Source organism: Drosophila yakuba, chromosome 3R, assembly GCF_016746365.2.
Source record: "Drosophila yakuba strain Tai18E2 chromosome 3R, Prin_Dyak_Tai18E2_2.1, whole genome shotgun sequence".
NCBI lineage: Eukaryota > Metazoa > Arthropoda > Insecta > Diptera > Drosophilidae > Drosophila > Drosophila yakuba.
In genome coordinates this window covers 15758430-15781255 of record NC_052530.2, presented here as the reverse complement: position 1 = coordinate 15781255, position 22826 = coordinate 15758430, and the positions used below count along the sequence as shown (strand labels likewise).

Below are 22826 nucleotides of genomic sequence, written 5' to 3'. Positions count from 1 at the left end.
ACACCAACTGCAGCAACAACAAGAGACACTTAACCGGATGGAGCTAAAAAATAATACAAAAAAATACACACAACAGCCACAAATTATGCGAGTGCGCGACAGTTTCACACATGCCAATGAAATTTGATTTAATTTTCGTCTAAATGGAGGCTATGATCACGTTTCTGAAGTCTGCCGGTAAAAACTGCAACAGCCACGAAAAGCGTTAGCTGAAATACACAAAAAAAAATAATAATAATACAAAAATATAACTTATTGTAGTAGTAGTTATTAAGAGAAACATAAGTTGATTTCCATTTAGCGTGTATCAAAGAATATATAAGAAGTCTTCAACTTGATTCTTATCCCTCACAAATTTTCTCGCAGTGTACAAAGCCTGAATGTCCAGCAGTAGCTTACAGCCGTAAACTATTGCAACCGCTAACTGCCAACCGCGATCGCTGGAATGAAACTCGAGCAAGATTAAAAGGCAACGTTAACTCAAAACTCCGCTTCGGATTTTTATGACAAGCGCATGAATCCGTGTGCAATTGTAAGTGAGCCATATAATTTACAGATAATTATTATAATTACAGGTTATTTTCAGTTAACATGTTTGCAGTGGCCGTTGTTCTTGTTGCTGCGTGACTGGCCTGTGGTGTGAATTGTTGTAGCGGGCCAATTAGTTGGCTCTTTTCGAGCTCCAAATATATTTTTGCAATAATAATTAAGTCGTTTTATGCGATTTAATTTCATTTTTTGTTCACTAATTAGTTTGCATACGATTAGTTAAACAAGTACGTACTTATGCTCGCATAAGACTTAGGCAACGAACCTCAACCAAACGAAAGACTTAGGCAACGAACACGCCACCAGAGATGACACTTCGCCAGGGACAGTAAATACCTTATCTTTCGGGATGGGGTTGTTTGGTTCCGTTTGTTGAGAATAAGATAGAAATGGTTCTTTGCGATCAAGTGAGTGATAAGACGAACATCAACGATTTAACGACCACATAAAGTGAAGCAGCAGATTCTGTACCTTTGGACGATTTCATTCAGCTTAATTAGGGAAAAGTTTCGAGTACCTGAGTCATCTCCCTCACTCATAACTCTTGGGCCAATTATGCGTTATGGCCGAAACCGAAAACTGAAACTAAAAATACTGTATCTCTCGGCCTTTGGTCATAAATAAATTCGCCAGTTCAGAAAAGCACGAGTGAGTATAAGGAAAACAATCTATGGGCAGGGCCAAACAGGACAGGAAAGAGTCTGAGCGGGTTGGTTTGGGCTTGGGTTGGTCGGCTGTGGGCTTGGAGCGCGATAAAAATCGCTGGCAATTTGTTAAATTTAACGATTTCGAACCGCCAGCTAACGAAAACTGTGCCGAAAGTTGGCCAGTTCGCCCCCGAACCCACCCCTCCCTCAGCTTCGACTGTTTTATGGGCAAATAAATAATTAAAATGATGCGTGGTGTTAAGTGCCGCCACGTCGAAATTCGCGGTGGAGAACAGCCAGCAGAAACACCAGGAATACCACCACAGCCACGGCGATATCTGAACCACACGCAGTCTGACCAGACCATTTCTTTTGAAAATTTGTCATAAATTTATCGCTTTCGCGACCGGGTTCACTAAACCCCCAACTTGGGCACGTACTTTGTCGCAGTCCGCGCTTAATTGCTTGTCATGTGGCACACATTTCTGCCGCAAATTGGCCACCAGATATGCGACCATTTGTGACGTGACCCTCGGCACGCGGACCACACAGCGGTTGAAGTTCTAGGGCCGCCTAAAACTTGTAACTATTCGTCCCTTTGGTTCACGAAAATTTGCCAGTCGATTTGCCAGTGATTTTGAGTAAGAGGATATATTGTAAAAACAATTTTAATATAAAGATCTACATTTACTAATCTGGAAAAGCTAGGAAGATACGCATTTCATGTACCATTTAACACGGTTTTTTGGAATCGGAAAAGCCTTTATGAACTGTAAAGAAACCCAAATCAACCCTCATTAAAGTCGGCCACAACAAAAGCTGACTTTAAACCAGAATGAGACGCAGAATTCGGTTTAATTTCCGTTTTTAATGAAGTAATATGCTTTATGAGTGCTCGACTTCTTGCGCACAGAATGTCACTTGTCGCAGCTTCTTGTCTTTGGAGATCTATTTTTTATAGGTGTACACGATCGTAAAAGACAACTAACGCATAAAACGAGGTCTAGACTCTAATCTTAACTGATCTTGAACGGCGTTTATCAAAAACGAAAAAAATGGGAAATGGAAAATTAGGTAGCAAGTGCCTCATGTATGTGCTTCTTAGTAAATGCTGTCAGTGGAAATTTTCAAGTACTGTAATTTTAAGAAATCTGTTTTAATTGGAAGCCCCTGCAGAATGGGATGTCTGTGCCTGAGGAAATCCGCCTCCTATCCCTCAGTTCCACAGGACATTATGAACACCCTCAAGAAGAATACAGCACGTAAGAGGTCATGAAGCAATGGTAGTCTTGAATTTTGATATCATAGCACTCCCCAGTGAGTCGCAGTCAGATCAAGTATCTGTATATTCGATTCTACCAGTTTTCAGGAGGAGGCAAAGAACCTCCAAGTCACCTGCACAAGTACAACTTCTATTCTGGCCTTCTGCAACTGAACCCCTTACTTCCCACCATACTGAACTCCATGTTCGGGGATAAAGTGAAAATTACCTTTTTGGATTTCGCTATGTTTCTGAGCACCTTTCAGGCCCATTCTCTTAAGACCTCCAATGAGCTGAAGAATGCCATGATGGACAAGAAATTAAAGTGTAAGTTCACCAATATCCACGATCAAATGCTGTGAATGATGTTTTGGCTTCTGAGCAATTGAGGAAACATATTACTGACATCCTCCAAGTTGATAACTTTTGCTTCTTTTTTTTTTTAGTAATTTTTAACATGTACGATAACAACAAAGACGGTCGTATCACAAGGTATGACTTAGTCATAGTTGTGCACAAGTTGTTTTCAAATCTATTGGATCACGTACAAATCATGCGCATTGTGGATTCCATGATGAAGGAAATGGATTACTCGGACTCGAATCAAATACTCTTCGCAGACTTCTGCAAAGCGTTGGAGTGCTTTGACATGACCGAAATGATGGTCACCAGGATACCCGAGTTCCACGGCCGAACTACCGATGAGTTGCAATAAGTAATTGCCCAATTTTATTTATTTATCCAGCTGCACGCAAATTTACAAGATCTACCCGCTAAATGCCGTTAGAAGTGGTGTTAAAAGTTTAAGCACGTTATATAGGGCGGGGTTCAACATTTTCAACAGATTAAAGTCTCCTGTTGAAAGACTTGATAGTGCGCTCGATAAACTCGACAAAAGGGAGTTATTTAAACATGTGGATCCCGTCGTTCCAGTCAAGGAATCAAAGAGCCCCGCTGCTTTAGATGTTTGTAGTATTTGTAGAATCAGGATCTGAAATAAAAGAATATTACTAAACCCTATTAAATATTACTAAACCTTTATCGAAAAAAAACTCACGGTAATGACAAAGATCCTTGAGACACAAGCTCTCTTGAAAACCACCAACATTTTTTGCGTTGTTCTAGATCAATATAACTTAGCAACTATCAAAATGAAATAAAAGCCATGTGTATATATAGACCAACTCCTCAAATATGACCGATCACGATGGCGCTACACAGATACTGCATATCGGGGCAATATAGTTCGTGAGTTAGGTTTGATTTGGCTGAGGTCGTTAGTCAACACAATCACATCGATTGCCGGCCCCCCGAATGCAAAATTTTATGACTCTATTAGGGCGAAATTCGCATATGCGACGTGGAAATAAGGTAAGCCAACAAAATGCCAACCGAAAAGCCATAAACTTTACTACCTTTGACTCCAGCTGATTGTCCATATATGCGGATATGCCTCTATATAGTCATACTCCCTTTGAGCGGATCTTTCGGGCGCGTTGAAGGAATTTTGCGGGACTGCCTGTTGTATTTTCGCTTAGCAACATAAATAACATTTTATTGGCAATTTGGTTGCGAAATTAATGTGCATACAGTTGGCAACTTTGGTAATTTATGCAAATAAAACGATCGTAAATTTGGCATTAAAACGCTTATTAAATGATCGTTTATTAACCCACCGTTCTGTTCACTTCAGTTCGGTCCGCTTAATTTGGCAAAATGGATAAGCACCTCGCTGGTGCAACAAGGTTGCGATTTGTAGCACTTGCATAAATTAAGTGATTAACAGAATTGTTCTCAAATGTTGGCAGCTACTTACAAGATTGATATAATTTACGATCGGACCGCAAAGAAATTTCCGTGTGTCTATAACTTCTGGGAAATCGCAGCTACGGCGGCTTAGCAATATTACCTGTTTCCCCATATTGTTTAATGTATTAGCTGGCGCATTGTGTGTTAATTTGACATTCCTTGGGAATGGGATGCGCATCAGGATCAAGATCGGGATCGGAATTGGGAATGGGGAATGGCGTTGGGATTGGAAATGGGGATAAGGATGGGGATGGGGCTGTTCAGGTCCAACACTCTGAGGAACGACAAACGAGGCTTGTTGCTGTCAAAAGCAAGAATTATAACCATATAAAATCAGTCGGCATGGCCACTGATTCTGTTGCTGCTGACCTGTCCCGGTCTTTATCTCCACTCCTCCCGTCCTCCTGTCTTCATGTCTTCCCATCATCATCGTCAGCCCCATCATCATCGTCTCGGGCAGGATTAGCAAAATTAATGCGGCAAGCTGGATGCTGAGAATCCGGAGCTGTCAGCGCTTCGAGTCTTCACTTTATCAAAAAAAACCGAGGATGAAGGCGAAGGGAGCGGGTAAGCCATGCTGCAGAGATTGAAAAATTTCATATTTTTTAATATATATATAATTTATACAATTCTTAATTTGTTTACATTTTAAAAATGATAAATAATGTTGCTTGATGTGATCAAAACTAATTTAGAAACTATTGCAATTTATAGATATTATAGTTATTTTATACCATTTATTATCTGGCCATTTTATTTCACCACCTAATTTTGCACAATTTGTGAATGTATTGGCTTACATATTTTTGGAATAATAATCTCCCGATATCATCGCATTAATCAGTGATCGGCCTGAGACAACAAAGCTCATTTCATTCATCCAAACCCTTGTCACAGGTGACACTGCTGCTCATTCCCTGCCCTCTGTATTATTATTTCCTTTTTCCTTTCTCCCAACCAAAAAAAAACCTAAATATTGATTGATATCCCCAACGGTTTGGAAAATATTTTAAAAGCGCTCAGCGAATGAATGTGTCTTTACACTGTGTTATTTTGTCGTTTTGTCCCCTATGAATGCTGACTTGGTAATATAACCGAGAAGGAAGTGAAACTCGTATTCATTCATGAACGAGGTGAATAAACAGTATTGGGATTCATTTAGAAAGCATTCTTTGTTTGAACAGCCCACAGGCAAAGGGCCTACAGCTGGATAATGATGGCTTAATAATTGAAATTTATCAAAATATATTAGGCTATTCGCCTCTAAATCGAAATAGCACATTAATTACGGGGTATTTGAGGAGGCGTGTGACATTTGAAGTTACACGGAAGAAAAACATGTGTACTCCCTAATAAATTGCACTAGAATTAAACACCAAATTAATAATTTTCCAATGCATACCACGATGACTCGTTATGATGTAATAAATCGTATATTTCTCTTATACTTTATATTTTTATACTTTATTGAATTGAAATGCAATTTATTAAATTATTCATTTTCATGCACTGGAAGCTGGGCTAAGCCAAGACCTGGTCAAATAAACCATTCCAATGACAGAGAACTGAGTCCCATAAATTTCGACGGCAATTTACAACGGTCAATTCATAAATTTATTAATGAATTAAGTTATAAGGTAATTTCGCGGCATCCTCTCCAGGTCGCCAGTTCCCCATTTCCCCAGTTTGCCAGTTGTGCAGACTCCTCTGTTCCCAGCGAACGAAATGCAATCTGCTCAAAACAAAATGATGATCGCTGATGATCGTTGGCAATATATCAACGGCGGAGGCAGACACGGCCTCCTAATCGAATATTGTGGGCCCAGCGAGCCGGTTTCGCGGATTCTCGGAACTGGCCAAAAAGGGATGGCCAACAGCGCAGGAGGAGAGAAATTTAAATGAAGCTGTGGCAGGAATGCAGGAGTAACGATGGATGGTATCGGGGGATCGGCTTAGTTCTATGCCTCGGACATGATTAGCAAACACGACTGGATCCTGCTTTGGGTACTTCCATAATCGTTATCAATGCCGCACCATCATCATCATCATCAGCATCATCACCATCACCATCACCAGCAAAGCAAAGCAACGCAATCGCAACAGCAACACACTTTTGCATTTCTTGTTTATAAATTGGAATTTAAAATTAATTAAGTTGTCGTTTTGCGCTTTTATCCAATTTATAACTAATATGACACCGATTATACGAAATATGTTCACTAATTAACGAACAAACACCGCAACTCTCCCGACACCCCCCTCCATTTTCAGAGTCCTCCGATCCCTCCAAACCACCAAAGTCCAGGCAGACACTCAGGCAGCATTCAATGTCGCGCCTGGCTTTGCTCTTCGTTTTGATACCCTTTAAAGAGAAAGAAACTTCAAGATTCAACACTTATAATTACTGGGATAGTTTTTGTGTTTACTTTGTGTAGAGGCGAAACATTTAGGTTTAAGCCACTTGGATTCAATTGAAGAAATTATTTAATTATTTTATTTACGCACTAAGTTGAACAAAATCTAGTCGATTAAATTAAATTTTTATAAATTCCAGTACGGTTTCAAGAAGCAAAGTGGCTAAATTAGTAGGCAATGTATCTGGAAGAGTATTTAATAGTTCGGTTTGCATAACTTAACTTTCTATCTTGTTAGTATCCCCGCTGATTTTTGCTGCTTTCGCTGCTGCCGAGTGCTTGTTTGTTCTTAGTTCGCTGCTGATGAGCTGCTTTTGCTTTTTGCCAGCATGCTTTTCGCTCTGTGCTTTCTTGCTGGCAGTTGGATCGTGTCCGCGTGCTCGTAATCTGCTCGCTGAAGACGCGTTGTAAATTGTCTGACAAAGCTTATTTTATTAATTTAAGCCATAAACGCTGGCCTCTCTGACGCTGGAAGCCTGCCTGCAGCTCCTCCTTGGCTTTGCATACCCCCGTGATGTCCAGCACCATCGACTACTCGACTTGGCGACTACTCGACTCCCTGATTCCGCTGCGCAAAACCGCTTCGGGTTCGGAATCAGTTCCATACCCGGCACCAATTTATTGTAAAAAGCCGTTTTGCGTTTTAATAAGCCATGTTCGGCTCTTTCGTTTCGGTTGTTAACAGAAGGCGTCGACCATTTCTCTGTCTTTGGTCATTTTTTTGTCTTCTGCATTCTTCGGGTATAACTGAGAAATTGGACTGGGGTCCTGGTGTCTTGGAGTCCGGCGAACTGAAAGTGCCAAGAAATTGGCCAATTGAGTGACACTGTTTTATGGAATGCCAAAGTTAAGATCAGAGACACTTATGGCAGCTTGGAAAATATTTGAGGGAAGTGTTTGAGTGATGAAGAAAAAATGTGTAAGCAACTGAAAACAGCAACTATCGAACAACCGTACAATAAATTGCATTGAATAGGCACCTGTCTCTAAAGCTTGAAGGGAGTTTTATGAATTTCCCGCATAGATTGGTTAAATTACAGAAATAAAGAATGAACGCTTCCCTCGCCAGCAAACCAAATAACCAAACTGACCCCCAGTCGACCCCCACAGTCCCACTTGATCTCGAGTGTGGGTTGCAGAGGATTATGAGAGGAATTATGGGGAGAGGAGGAACCAACTCCCACCGCCAGTATCCAGCACATAATAAAAATAAATATGTCAAAATTAAGTAAGCAGCAACAATTTCCAGAGAGATAAGAAACGCACACAAGAAATAATAAAAGTGCGAGGAGCGGAGGAGCGAAGGAGAAGAGCAGCGAGAACCCTTTGCTGGCCGTAAAACAAGGCGTTGAAAACAGTAAAAAATTGGCAAGAGCCAACTGAGATTCTGCTGAGCAAACAACCTGGCCAGCCCATCAAGATGCCAGTCGAAGTCCAACTGCAGGTCCTGTTGGCCATCCTCATCCTCATCTTGGGCCACATCCACATCCCCATCCCCATCTCCATCCACAACTACATCCACATTCACATCCACGTCCACGTCCATGGGCGATGGGCATGAAAATCGTTTACAAATAAATCAGAAAGCGATAAATAAGGATTTTGTCTCGTAATAACTCAGCGGGAGCCATTTAACATGCAATCATAACGAATCGATGCTGAACGCTTTAGCAGACGGACGGAATTCAGACGGACTCCAAAACCAGGCTCAAACCCCAGACCCATCTCCAAATGCATGCGAATTGGATTCACTTCAAGAAATTAAGGGTTCTGTTATGTTACAAATATTCTAGATTATTATTATAAAAAATTAGTAGTATTAAAATGGAGCACATTTTCCAATCATTAATATATAAATCTGTATTCTATTCTAATTTTATTCAATTGTCATATTTTAATCAAACTTTTACAGCATATTTATTTTTTGTGAAATTTTTATTTCGGACAGTGCTTTAAGTGTCGAATGGAATCTGAATCTGGATCGGAGGATGGCAACACGCTTTCACACCAGGCAGTCGCCAAGTGGCCAAGTGGCTGGCACTGGGATTGGGATTGGGATAGGGACTTTTGGCCAGAATGGCAAGTGGCCAGCAAGTGTGTGTCGAATTGTTGTTGACTTGCTGCAGTTGTCGCTGTTGGCTGTTGGCTGTTGCTTTTTTTCTCCCTGATTCTGTTGTTGTTCTGGCCCGGGGCATGGAAATAAAGTTGCAACATGGTCGTCTCGATTCTCACCTCCTGCCTTGCCAGTTGAGTTGAGTTAGCACAATGACAGGGGCGTTGGCGAGTGACGTTTGTAACATGCTAGCCCCTATCGCGGACTCAATGGCAGAAAAAAAGGACGAGCAACAACGCACTACATGCACTTGGGTGCACTTCATAATTCGCACCGACGCCAACAACAATGCTGCTTAATTATGTTGTAAAACAATCTGGCGAGCCGTCACTTCGTAGGAGCAGGTCCTTCAGCGACTTCCTTACACCCACTCCCACTCCCACTTCCACTGCACCTCCCACTCCCACTGGCCAATAACTCAGCCAGCCATCAAGGGGAAGTAATTAAAATTACAAAAGCCCAGCGTTGACGTTGAGGCCTTTTGCCATAAAATGGCTGCCAGACACGCAGGGCGTATACGTGATTCCCATGACTAATTGCCAGAACTGTGTCACAGGAAACGAGCTGGCTCGATGGCCCGACGACTTGGAGGCTCAATGGTTCCAGCTCCAGCTCCAGCTCCTCCACTCGGGGATCCCGGCTTATGGGGTCAGGCACGCAGGTCTTATCGCGATGCAGTTGCAGTTAGCTGTGGCTAACAAGAAATTAAATTCCATTAAGCCCGCTCAGAAAGCCGCACGGTGGCCAAGGATCATTCGATTTCGCTGTGGCATTACTATAGATTTCTTATTTTTGTATTTTTATTAAATTAAATTCTTATCTGTTTCTGCAACATAGAGAACATGCAAGCCCTTGTAGGAACTAAAAATATATTTAAAAAAGAATTTATTTATATATTTTATTTCTATTATGAGTATAAACTTAATAGAAATATATTAATAATAACAAAATTCCTTTTCAGAAAGCACACAACCTTAAGCCCACTGTTCTGGGCTCCCAGTAAGCCCGGCTAATGAAGAGGTGGTAATTTATGTGAACATCTTCACCTGTTCCTAGACACGATTTAATATGCCAGCCGAGGAGTCATGAATGAGCCCAACTGCCGGGCTCTGAATGAAGATGTGTGCTCAAGCCCTGGACCCGGCAATAGGCAATAGGCAACGTGCAACTCGAAGCCTGCAACCTGCTAGTCGCTGTCTAGTTAGTTAGCCGGGCCAAGTGAGTTGGCCGCGTAGTGCAGGATTAATTAATTGCCGCTGCCTCGTCAGCAGAGCGGCGGACATGACGTATACGTGACATTTGAGATATGTTCAGCCGCTTAATGTGCGACATTTTGTTTGTTTTGCAGCCCTCTTTGCTGTCGTTGTTGTCGCTGCTGTTGCTGTTGCTTTTGCTTTTGCTCTTCTGCTAACAACTTTCGACAATCATCAGTAGCTGCTTTGCATATTTGTGCATATTTGAGCCTGGCCGTCGGCTGCATAATGATGCTGCAGTTGCAGCGTTGTCAAATGACTTGCGTAAATTTATCGTAAATGCCATCAGCTGCAGTTGAGGCTGAGCTGAGCTGAGCTCCTCCACGGATATTCGTCCGTTCGTCATTCAGTCATTTATTTATCCATTCAGTCAGGCAGTCAGTCTGGCATTCGGTCAGTTTGCCAGTTCTTCAGTTCTTCAGCCAGGCAGAGATGGCCAATTGTGCGCGGTTGCCAAGGCTACTAATCCTCGTTAATCCATTCAACTGCACTGATGCACCGCCAAAAATGCATTCTAATTAATATTCAGAAGAGCGAATAATATTTTGTTCAAATATGCTTAACCTTGAATTATTTAACTATCTTTATGTGCTTTAAAGTGACTAAAAATCGGTTTTCCTTTTTTAGGGACTGTAAATTCTCCCATTGCACTCAAATTTCTCTGAGTGTTCATGGAAAACTCTGGTAGCTGCACATAAATTTGGCTTTGATTGTAGTCTTTGTTGAAGAGCTTCCTTCTGCAGCTCCGCTCGTATGATATGCTAATGAAATTCAGGCCAAGAACCATCCGATATTCTTTACCAGATCAGAGCAGCTAGTGGTCTCAATGCCCGACTTGGCGTGTTAACGGCCTATGTCGCTTGACACATTTAATTGGAAGTCAATTGGCCGGGCCAAGAGTGATTGCTGAGGTGGCAATTGGAGCTGCCACAAAGGTGTTGCTAATGCTCGGGTATCTGGCTATCCGGGTATCTGGGAAATGCAAATCCAGTTAATCACTGAATCGATCAAGGAAGTCGATGCGACTATCACATCAACGCATTAGAATTGCAAATGGATAAGTGGAGTATTCTCTTTGGATTAGTTCATGGGGGGATAATAGGTATAGGCATAGGTTTTTTTTGACAAAACGCTTAAAGCTTCAAGGAATATTTACTTTAAAGTATACAGCTTTAATGTTAAATGTAAATAAAAATGTTTAGTAGCCTTGAGTGCAAGAAATTTAAGCACCACCAATCCTATAAATGAATTCTCCTTCGAGTCCAGCGAATCTGAAATACTCCCGGTGAAGGAATGCCAAATTCGAGGTGCTCGCCAAACACCCAAAGGACCCAAAAGGCGGCGACAATGGCGCTCCAATCGAAAGAGAAAGACGCACATTTGCGACATTCAATGGGAATGGGAGTTGGTCTGTGTCCCTGTCTCATTGTCATGCCCGGCTTATTGATTGGAATACAATGGATCCTTAAAGTGTGCTTACAAGCGCCGTAACTCAAACAAATTGCAGCGCCCAAACGCCTGACTCAAATGGACGGCGGCAACAGCAACAGCAACAACACGGCAACAAGTCCGCAACATCAGCAACATCAGCAACTGCAACTGCAACAGCAACAGCAACATACAAGACAACAACGACACTGATCAACAGGCGCGGCGTCGTGGATGCGTCGCATATTCGAGCAGGGACAGTGGCGTAGGCGAGGGGGCCGAGTGAATGCGTTTTACATGATGCCTACACGACAGGACAGGAGCGGCCAGTCACCAGTCAGCCAGTCTCCCAGTCACCCAGTCATCCAGTCAGCCCGTCCTAACAAGATAAGCCCCAGACCCACTGAACTGTGGTATCAAGCCAGACAAACATAATACCATTTATTTGAAGGTAATGCATTCTTAGAAGATAACCATTCAGAGGGTTTCTTTAAAGTCTGAAAAATAAAGGGGAAATGAAATATATATTATAACTTTTATGTACATTAGCGTTTGAAGAATAAAGCATTAGATTGGTTCCATCCACAAATAATCAAATTTTCCATCTGTTATAATTTTACCATACTTACGTGTTGTTAATATGATAATTCATAGTTTTTTTTACACAGTCACCCAGTTTTGGAACCACTGTGCCGTCGGCTGATTGTTTCGCCTGTGGCCGCCACTTGGCCTCCCTAAATTATTCCAAACTCGCCTCGAGGAGCCACATGGACCCAAGGAACGGACACGGACACGGACCAGAGGCGCTACTGACGCGCTTATGTTAAATTTACCAAACAACCCATTTGTATGCAATTTTGCGATCTGCAAGACGGCGGGGGCGGGTGGTGCGCGATCCGGCTGAAATCCAAATCCCAGCGAGACATCATGACGTCGCGGATTTGCAGGGTCGGTGGCCAGGTCCCACTGTCTCTCCTCAGTCCCTGTTTTCATCCCAGTTTCCATGCCAGTTTCCATCCCAGTTGCATTGCCATTGTCTGAGTCTGCGCCGCCGTCGCGAAGTCTAGTTTATTGGCGCGACTTTTTATTTGCATTCGAAATGTTTGCCGTTTTTATGCTCCTTTTGCCAGCTTTGTTTTTGTTCGCGGCTGCTGGCTGCACGTGATGTATGCGACGTGAACCGCCCGCTGGACAGGCCACTCGGCACTGAGAAAAAAGAGTGCAAAGTTTTAGAAGCAGGATGATATATAAAACATTTGTCAAGATGAGCATGGATGGTTTAAATGTAAATTGAATATTATTCACATTTATAAATAAACACATATTACATGCAAGCTAAGAGTTCGTCGCATTTCTCATCGTATTTCATTAGGCATTTACTGTGTTTAAACATTTTCTTTCAGTGAGCCTCGCTTAGCCGAGCGGCCACACAATCGCCATAAGTTTTGGCCGCTCTGCAATTATTTGCGGAATTCCTTTCGGAATATATATTGACTCGGACTGGAGTGCCTGGCCCAGACTGGCCAACTCAACCAGGAGACTCTCCGCGGAGCATGTCTTCTCCAAGGCCCCGACTCCTTCGGCTTTGACTTGGACTTGGATATGGACTTGGACTTGGACTTGGATTTGGACTTGGACTTGGACTAGCTGTGACAGGCCATACAAGGAAGCCTAGCCCAACCGCCAATCGTAAATGTTGCTCGTGTTGCTGTTGTCGCTTTTCTGACTGCGACTGTGACTTTGACTCGACTCTGGATCTGATTCAGATTCCGATTCTGATGCTGATGCTAAATTTGTATCCGACTCCGGCGTTTTTGGTTTCTGGACTGGCACTTAACTCGCTCTCTGGCTAATTTGTCAAGCAGTTTCATTCGCAATGGAATCCTTCAATTAATTTTCATTTCGTTTCCTAAAACGTTCATGGAAAAAACAAAATTAGGCATTGTAAGAGCCAATCTTTGAGTACGGAAAGCTAACAAAGCCCCGCACCCACCCACATAATGCTGGCTACGTTCTACCCACCTACTTACTCGTATAAGGCCAATTGCACAACAGCCCCAAGTGTCAAATTAGACAAACAGCGGACCCAATGCAAACTGCGAAACTCGGAAACTCAGAAACTTAGAAACTCAACTCAACTGGAATCAAATCAAATCAAATCAAATGCTCGTTGCAAATTGCATTGCGCTCACTCGCTGTCGGGCTGCTAATTTTCTGCGAATAAAGCCCCCCGAGAAGGATCGAGAAGATATATAGTGCTTCGTCGGCGGATTTGCATGTGGGTGGTCCGCAAATTGCAGGAACGTGAGCACAATTTTTAAATTAACGGCCCAAAAGTGGTTAGAACGGCAGCAGCAACGGTTCAGAATGGCAGAATAGCTCAGAATGGCTCGAAACGGGGAGCCGGGGAGGTGGGGAGGTGGGGCCCTTGGGGCACATTCCTGCCACAAAACTGTTGCAATTAATTGCATAAAAGTTCTAAATTGTCAGCCAGCCCCCGCACCACCCCGCCATCTCCCACTCGCATTGGCGTCTTGGACAAACTTTGCAACTGCAACCGCAAAGCGCCGCATTTTCCACGAAGACGCACCGCACTGTGGTTAAGGAGTTATACCTTTTAAAATTATGCATATAATATATATCACATATATGCAAAGTTCTAAAAATATAAGAAACATATTTTAATGAAAAGAATCAAAGAGAGAAACAAGCAGTTGAAGTTATGTAGACAGATATTAACATCAATGTACAAAATATTTCCAATTATCTTTAAATATGGGTTTTAGTCTACGTTTTAAATATAAACACAGCTAGAAAGTAATTATACTAACCTAATGTAACCTGTGAAAAACGTATCATGAATATTTTATAACGTTTTTTAGAAATGTAAATTCCATTTTTTATTGAATGATCTTCTAGTTTTGTTATTTGCATGCGTAAACCTCTAATAAAGATACACAAATGGCTGCAATTTTTTAAGAGTCTTAAAATATACGAAAAAAGATTCAAGAACAATATTTACAGGGTATGCCTAGCCACTGTGCAGAGTCGACTTGTCGGTCGTCATGGTCGTGCCTTTCAGTTCGAAACGTGATCGATAGACGGACTACCACTGGCAGTTCGTCGAGAACTGCAAATTGGCCCTCGCATTGCTGTTGCTATTACTGTTGCTGTTGCCAAATGTTTGGCCTTAGTCAAATTATGTTCTTTGGCCAGTTTGATAATGAAACGGCCAATGGAATGGAGGTGGGGGCTTCAGGGACTGGCTTCGGATCTGCGTGGCCCCTAAAATTGTTTGCTCACACCGTCCCGGAGCAACGCTAATGATTACGTGTTATCGTGTTGTAATTTTACACAGGGCCCTAATGATGAGTCTCCAGTCTGATTGGGTCGGATGGGATCGGATCGGTTCTGTTCGGTTCGGTTCGGTTCGAATGGTTTCCTATGGGATGGGCCTATGGATGGGCATATTCACATCCATCTCCATCTGCGAACGATCGGACCGAATCGATCTGGCTCCGGGTTAGACACTAACTGGGCTCATCATGGAGCGTTAACAAGCTCATTTTTCTAAACTTGACGTGCTGAGTCCACCAGCCATCCAACTAGAGATCCACTTAGGCAAAAGATCTTCGCAGATTATCGGAGCCAGCGAACGGGCCAATTTACTTGGCCACTTTCGGACATTTGGACGCTTGGACGTCTGGGCGCTCGGACGGTGGGACCATAAATTGCTTATAATGGCATTGAGCGCGTTATGTCCTGGCACTTGGCCAAAACCGATATGTGCTGGGCTCAATATGCAATGCATATAAACAGTAAGGAATTTGGTTTATAGCAGTTTTCATTGATTGCTTAACGCATGAAGTTCCGGGAACACTTGGCACTTTCTGTATATTTAAAACAAAAAGTTTTATTACGTTTCTTTAAAGTAACCCTAAATTAAATTTAAATTTTTTTATATTTTAGCACTAAGAATGTTTTTACACGATGTTTACAAACCGTTGGAATGCATTCGGTCAGTTTTCAAAAAGTATGCAACATAAAGTGTAGCAATTCGAATGAGATTTTATGCTGTTTTCGGATTGGAATCGATGCAACTATAATTATGGACAAAACGATGCCACAAACAAACACCCACGACAAATTTGGTTGCACTGACATAACCGGGTTTGATTGCATATGGGCCACCATAATAAACTGAACTTCATTGAATGCTGGCCAACGACAAAACGCTTTCCAGCCAAATCAGATGGTGGGGAGGGAGATGGGAGGGGAGTCCACGAAGTTCTTGGGGAGCATATTAAATTGAATTTTTATGTTCTCACAGCCCGGGAAAATCATGTGCCAGGCCATAAAAGCCAAGGATCGCCTTGGTTCAGATTGTTCAGTTTGGTTCGGTGCGGCTGCGGCTGCGGCTGCGCTGAGTGTGTGGGTTAATAAATAGCCCCAGAAGCAGCGAGTTACGGTGGGGGGCACCAGCGGGTTAAGCAGGGCCCTCGATGGTGCGCCAAATTATGGTTATTTAAATAAACAGCACACGATTTGATTTGGTGGCCCAAAAGTGTTGCCAGCGCGCCTCCGAAATTGGAGGACTGACGCGTCGACGTCTGGAAATTATGTTGTAGTTGGGTCCGATCATGCGGCAGGATAGTTGCAGCTCCTCCGCCGATGAGGATGGTAATGATGATGATGATAATGATGATGATGCTGCTGCTCCGGACGGAAAGGGGTTGTGCCATCAACTCTTGATTGAGTAACGCCCCAGAACTGGCGTCTAATTACGAGTGCCAGGAGTTGCCAGGAGTTGGACCACTTGCAACGCCGCTCTGGATGCGTCATTAGCCGCACGGTGCGGCATTGACCCGGCCTAATCGGCGATAAGACTCGTGATAAGCAAACACGCAAAAGGCCCAATGATCTCCGGCATGCGCACAGAGAAGAAGTATTGAAAATCGTATTAAAATTGTTTATGGGCCAACAAAACAGCATGCTAAATGTTTGAACATATACATAGATATGTAAATAATGATCCTATTTTTAAAATATTGCTTCCCTTCCGCATTCTTCTTTCAAATAGGTTTAATTAGACTTAGGATGGACACAATTCTGATCTATATAATATAATATAATATAATACTTTCTACCATCGTTTAATTTTTTCCGTGTGATGCCCCTTCGGTGGTGTGACCTTTCCCGACTGCTGAGCGGTTCTGGAGTTAAGTGAACTGACCATCGCGTCCAGCGATTCTCGTTGGCGTTGCGGTGTTTTGTTTATTTTGAGGCTATAATTTAGGCGGGTAATTGCACGCTGGCGGCCAGAATTTGTAACTAAACTGCAAATTAGCAGCCAATTCCCAGGCCGATTAATAACCATAATTATTGGCTCAAGCGCTGACGAGCGAACGTCTGGAGTTTCGACTCTCGATCTCCTCGCGAGGATGCGGATCTCGATGCGGATCTCGGTGCGGAGGCTGCTGCCCTGCCTGCAAATTGCACTTGGCCATGGCCCCGTCCTCAAGCCGATTCTGCTAGCCCTCAATTGCCGATTCGTGATGCACCCGGGCGCATGTGGGGTGCACTGGGGAAAATTCAATGCGAGTCGTCACGAAAAATATTCGACGTAATGCTGTGACTTAAGATTAGGTGGGGGAAATCTTTAGTTAAGCAAGTGATACAATATTTTAAGCTTACATGTAACGTAACTGAACAATCATAGAACTATATATATTATCATATCTTTTACAGTTGACAGGGAAAATAGTAATGTCAACCATTTTAAGATGGGTTTGTCGAACATTTGGCAATATATGTACATATGTAACATGACTAGCTTGTAATAGCACCCAATTGTTTTCAGTGCCGCTGACGCTGCCGCTCCTGGACTTCTCGACTTCCCCTCGCCATCCGGCTGCAATTTAAATAGTGAGCGCCTGGCTTAATTACATAAAACAGGCAACACGAGAGGCAGTCAGGCTCGGATCGGATCGGGATATATGCATATGTGTATATGCACTATCGTATATTCCCTGGCCGGCGGCGCAGTCTTCGAGTCCGGAGCGTGAACCTGGTCCTGGACCACTCTTGATGGACATGTGTCTAATGAAGCGGCCTAATTAATGTGCATAGCTGACGCGGCCCTTTGGAGCATGCAAATGGCTTGGAAAAGAAAGGGGAAACTGTGCGGATGGGGAGTGTTGAAAGCCTTGAGTGCTCAAATTCGGATGGGCCAAACAAATTACCGGCATTACGCTAAAGCCGGCCGACCGGATAAATTAATAAATGTCGATACCCAATTAAACTGTCCGTATATAATGCACGCTATAAATTTGTGGGGGACCCCAGAACGAATAGAGACATCCACTATCCAATTATCGAGCGAATGATTAACTGCTCGAGGTCAGCGGCAAGGAAAGAAGAAAAATGCGATATTGCAAGTAATTGCACAGCCATCCAGCAGAAGAACCGAAAAGCGGGATTTCTTAATGTGTGCCTAGGTTTTAGCAAACGGAACGAAACTCAAGAATATCATTCTTCACGAAGTCGTTTAAACTATAACGGCCGCAACTATCGAATCAGAGAGTCTATCGGTATTGGTATTTATATCAGCCATAAGCCGTAAAAATATTAATTTGACAAACATTTATAAAATACATAGAGCGGAATTATTGTATATTTATTCTGTGTTAAATTTCATGCAGCTAATTTCAGCTGGTGTAATTTGAAGTTTAGTTTGTTTTTAAATTGCGCGCGCTCTAGTAGAAGTCAAGTGGAAAAGCAGTATTTCGTTTGAAGGCATAGGTATGTGTTCAAAGTATCGTTATACGAAGATGGTAATGGTAAAATGGTGTAAATATAATATAAGTTAAGGATAAGGATACTTTGTAACTATCGATAATAATGGCACTCGATAGATTATTATCGACCGAGCAGTGCGATCACTCTCTCGAGAAAGCGCCAGACGAACAGACGTGAATTGATAAAAAAGAAATAAAATATAAGTTTTACAATTAATAATATTGTTTAAAAGCTAAGTTAGCTTTAAAAATATATAATGAAAAGTGTAACAATTTTATATATTCTTTATTAACGATGTTTCTCCTTCAACTTCTCGATCCAAAGTCCTTTCTTCTTGCTCCTCGATCACTTATCTACATTCGATATATCGATGATACTATCGTTCATTCTTAAATCTATTCAATTAATTCTATCGATATTTAGTTATTTAGTATTTACAATTATATACAGTTTACATTCGGCCTACCTGACTTATGATCGACCTCGATCTACAATAGTAATGCTATAGTATGGTTTACAACGGTTTTCCAATGTTTCAATCTCGCTGGTTCTAATATACTCTTAAATGGTAATTGGGTTAATTGACAATCATCTACATCAACAATTTCATAACGGTCATTTTCAAATACTCTATTTACTTTATAAGGGCCGCGATACTTGGGTGCGAATTTCTTATTAACTCCAGGTGTTGTATCAATATTTCGTATAGCTACAAAATCTCCGACTTTATATTCCAGAGGGGCTTTATGTTTCTTTGCATAATATTGCTCATTCTTATATTGTGAGTGCTGTATATTCCTATTAGCCTTTAAACGGATACTGTCTAAGTCTTTTTGCTCTAAATTAAACTTGTCCTCAATGTATTCTGATAATTCATCAACTATAGGGCCTTTTTGACTCACACCAAATAATAGAATACTAGGTGATTCTTGAGTACTACTATGAATGGAATTATTAATGGCAAACTCAACTTTATTTAATAACTTATACCAATCCGCCTGCTCTATTGGCTCTGATAATTTACCTAACATAGGTGTTAAGATTCTGTTCACTCTCTCTACTTGCCCATTGGCTTGAGGTGCGCCTGTAGCCACCTTGATATGCTCTATTTCACGTTCTTGAAGAAAGGTCGAAAACTCTAGGGAGGTAAAACAAGATCCCCTGTCAGAAATAATTCGTTTTGGACGGCTATAGAAGTCAAAATACCTACTAAGTGAATCTTTTGCTTCACGAGTACTAGTGCTATTTACTGGAAATAGCTTAACAAATTTCGTAAATGAATCTATGACAACAAGGAGGTGTTTTCTTTTTGAATGTATGCTTGGTAGCGGTCCTAAATGATCTATGTGAATAGTATGGAAAGGTATACACGGCTTTGGAATGCTATGGAGTGTACGATTATGAATGGTTTTCGGTACTGAATGCAATATACACGGTAAACAATTTCTTATAAAATTTCCTACTTTACTACTCATAGCTGGGAACCAATAGTTTCTCTTTAAATCCTTTACACATTTTTCAGCAGCTAGGTGGCCTAATTTTTCATGTGATAACCTAATTATTTGTTCTTCCATGCAACTCGGAGCATACAGACATAAGGATTCGTCACTATTCTTTTTATAAATAACGCCATCTACTAATTCAAATGAAGTGCAACTACCTTCCTCCACGGCTGTTCTTATCTTAATTATTTCAGGGTCACGCATTTGTTCAGTTTGCAATATAAGGTCAATATCCCTAGGTGTTGCTCCTACTACCCCCACTACTTTAATCGACTCTACTATGGATTTTTCTCTAAACTCCAATTCATTTGGGACACCACCCCAGCTGTCTTTACTATCCTCTATGCTAAAATTATGGTCTTCTGATATATTTGACTGAGTCTCATCTCTACTTTCACAATGCGGCATGTATCTCCTATTTCCTACTCTACTCTCTAAGTTCCTATTATTCCCTATGGATTTAGCTATGGACTCTACGGTATTATCACTATGTTCACTACTCATCAGGGGTTTCGCTAGGGACTCTATGGCGTTATCACTATTTTCTCTAAGTGCATCTAATACTTGAACTTGTCTACTCAACGCATCAACATGAGGCATATTAACACCAGGTCTATGAACTATAGAATAATCATAATTCTCCAATTCCAATGACCATCTCGCTATCTTAGGGTTTATGGCTTTCCTACTCAGTGTCTGCACTAAAGAATTACAATCTGTCACTATTTTAAAATGCCTATGCTCTAAATAAACTCTAAATCGACGTAATGCATTAATAATCGCTAGGGTTTCCAATTCAAAACTATGATACCTAGACTCAGCTGCATTAGTTTTACCTGAATAAAACGATACTGGATGCATCTTGCCATCATCTTGTCTCTGCATAAGGACGGCTCCAAAGCCATGCGAGCTAGCATCTGTATGAAGTTCAGTCTCACGATTAGGGTTAAAGATAGCCAATACTGGAGGATTCGATAATACGGTTTTCAACGATTTAAAAGCTCCTAGTTGTTCTTCATTAAGTGGAAATGGGCCTCCTTGTTTTAATAAATCCGTTAAAGGTTTTGCAATTTTTGCAAAGGATAATACAAAACGCCTAAAATATGAGAAGAATCCTAAGCACGAATGAAGGGTGTTTAAATTTTGCGGTATAGGGAAATTTTTTAAAGCATCTAGGTGTGCTTCACTAGGTGTAATTCCACTACGGTTGATTTTATAGCCAAGGAACTCACATTCAGGTTTTAAAAATTCACATTTTTTTAGGTTAATCTCTAGGTTGTTCTCACTAATACGATCTAATAATTTCTTTAGGATTTCTAAATGTTCCTTTACAGTTTTGGTAGCTATCACTATATCATCCATATACACTACTATTTGCTTGTTTTGAATAAAGTCCACTAATACTTCTGTAATAAATCTTTGAAAAATAGCTGATCCATTTTTTAAGCCAAATGGCATTCTTAAATATTCATATTGCCCATGGGGTGTTACAAATGAGGTAAACGGTACACTCTGTGAATCTACGCCTATTTGGTGGAAGCCACTCTTAAAATCCATTATTGAAAAACATATCTTGCCTTCTAAGTACTCTAAGCAATCTTCAATTAACGGTAATGGGAAATTATCTTTAACTATTCGCTTATTAAGTCCTCTATAATCTACGCACATTCTAAGTTCACCAGATTTCTTTTTAATCAAAACTATGGGAGATGCATAAGGAGATTTACTTTTTCTAATAACATTTTTCTTAAGAAGATCATCAATTATTTCACCTACTTTCTCTTTTTCATAGTATGACAAACGCCTAGGTGAACAATGAAAGGGTGTAGTATCTGTAACTCTAATAGTCATCTGATATATAGGAGCTTTTTTATAATCTAAATTTTTACTTAAATAATGAGTTTTTACTATTTCACTACATTTTTCTTCATAATCTTTTCCGAATCCGTTTCCTACACTAATTAGTTCCTTTAACTCTTCTTCAATATATCCTGCATAGTTACTAAAAAATTGTTCTATTTCTAATTGATTACTTTGTTGGTAACTATTTATATCCTTTTGATTATTTAGTTTTTGGTTATTCAACTTATTTTTACTTAAACAACTAGAATTATTTATATTAGTTTTCTTATTGTAATGGGTTATATATTTACTGGTGAAAAGAGATGCAGAAAACTTGTTATTACTGTCGTTATTAATATTTTTATTTGAAAAATTATATTCCGCATTTATCTGTTTCTTATGTACTAATTGGACTTCCATTATTTTAAGTGAATCTCGCCCTAGTAAGGTAGGTAATGGTAATAATGTGTCTTCTACAACTAATAAACTAACTTTATAAGCTTTTTTATGAAAATATACACTGCATTCAATTTTTGCAAAAATTAATATTTGTTGTCCACCTATTCCATGGTATTTACTTCTTTGAGATTTTAATTTAACATTATTTGGAACTAAAGATTTTTGAATAAAGCTTACTGGACTTCCTGTGTCAAATAAACTTAAAACAGTAATACACCTCTCTTCACCATAAAGAAATCATAACTTAACCGATTGAACCGCTGCCAGGTCATCAGTGTCCGACAGTTCCCCATCTTGCATGGCTGCTACGGTAGTGACGCCCCTCTTCCTCGGGCAGTCCTGGTATTTGTGGTCCTGGCTGTAGCAGTTGAAGCAGGCACCTTCAGGTCTCTTTGGGCGTCTGCACTCGCTCATTATATGCCCCAATTTTCGGCAATTGTAACAACGCACAGCTGTAGGTCGTTGCTGAAGGTTTGTTGATTTAATCATTTTTACATTACTCGAACTATCCACGTTTGCAGCAGCCACCCGTTGATCAGATATCTTTACTTTATCATATATAGTTATCTTCTTGCGCAATTCATCCAACGATTCACAAAAGGCTAAAGAAGTGGCAGCTCCTGTTTTGTCTTGGAGCCCACTCACAATTGCACGAATTACATCAGAATCCGCTAGCGTTGCTTGCTTCGAAATGCCACACATAGCGATGTAATAGTGCAATGTACTTTCATCAGGAAATTTTTTTCTCGCT

At 41.1% G+C, this 22826-nt stretch overlaps 1 protein-coding gene and 1 long non-coding RNA gene across 2 annotated transcripts; one reads left to right on the top strand and one right to left on the bottom strand.

Moving 5' to 3' along the window:
• The first annotated feature begins 2295 nt into the window (after positions 1-2295).
• Positions 2296-3482, top strand: LOC6537018 (calcineurin B homologous protein 1). Its single transcript, XM_002097549.4, has 3 exons — positions 2296-2458; positions 2515-2784; positions 2904-3482. Exons 1-3 carry the CDS (start codon positions 2305-2307, stop codon positions 3170-3172), a joined length of 693 nt encoding a protein of 230 aa, XP_002097585.2. The 5' UTR covers positions 2296-2304; the 3' UTR covers positions 3173-3482.
• LOC120321889 lies at positions 3164-3772 on the bottom strand. The gene is made up of 2 exons (XR_005561619.2): positions 3515-3772; positions 3164-3448 (listed from the first exon to the last, which is right to left on the bottom strand). It is a non-coding gene; the product is annotated as an uncharacterized LOC120321889 (long non-coding RNA).
• Between the last annotated feature and the right edge of the window lie 19054 nt (positions 3773-22826).

What these genes read in the sequence shown, in the direction of transcription:
- LOC6537018 (XM_002097549.4), top strand. Translation starts at nt 2,305, where the DNA reads ATGCTGTCAGTGGAAATTTTCAAGTACTGTAATTTTAAGAAATCTGTT. An exon ending in CCTCAAGAAGAATACAGCAC is followed by an intron (nt 2,459 to 2,514) that starts GTAAGAGGTCAT and finishes AGCACTCCCCAG; the next exon opens with TGAGTCGCAGTCAGATCAAG. An exon ending in GATGGACAAGAAATTAAAGT is followed by an intron (nt 2,785 to 2,903) that starts GTAAGTTCACCA and finishes TTTTTTTTTTAG; the next exon opens with TAATTTTTAACATGTACGAT.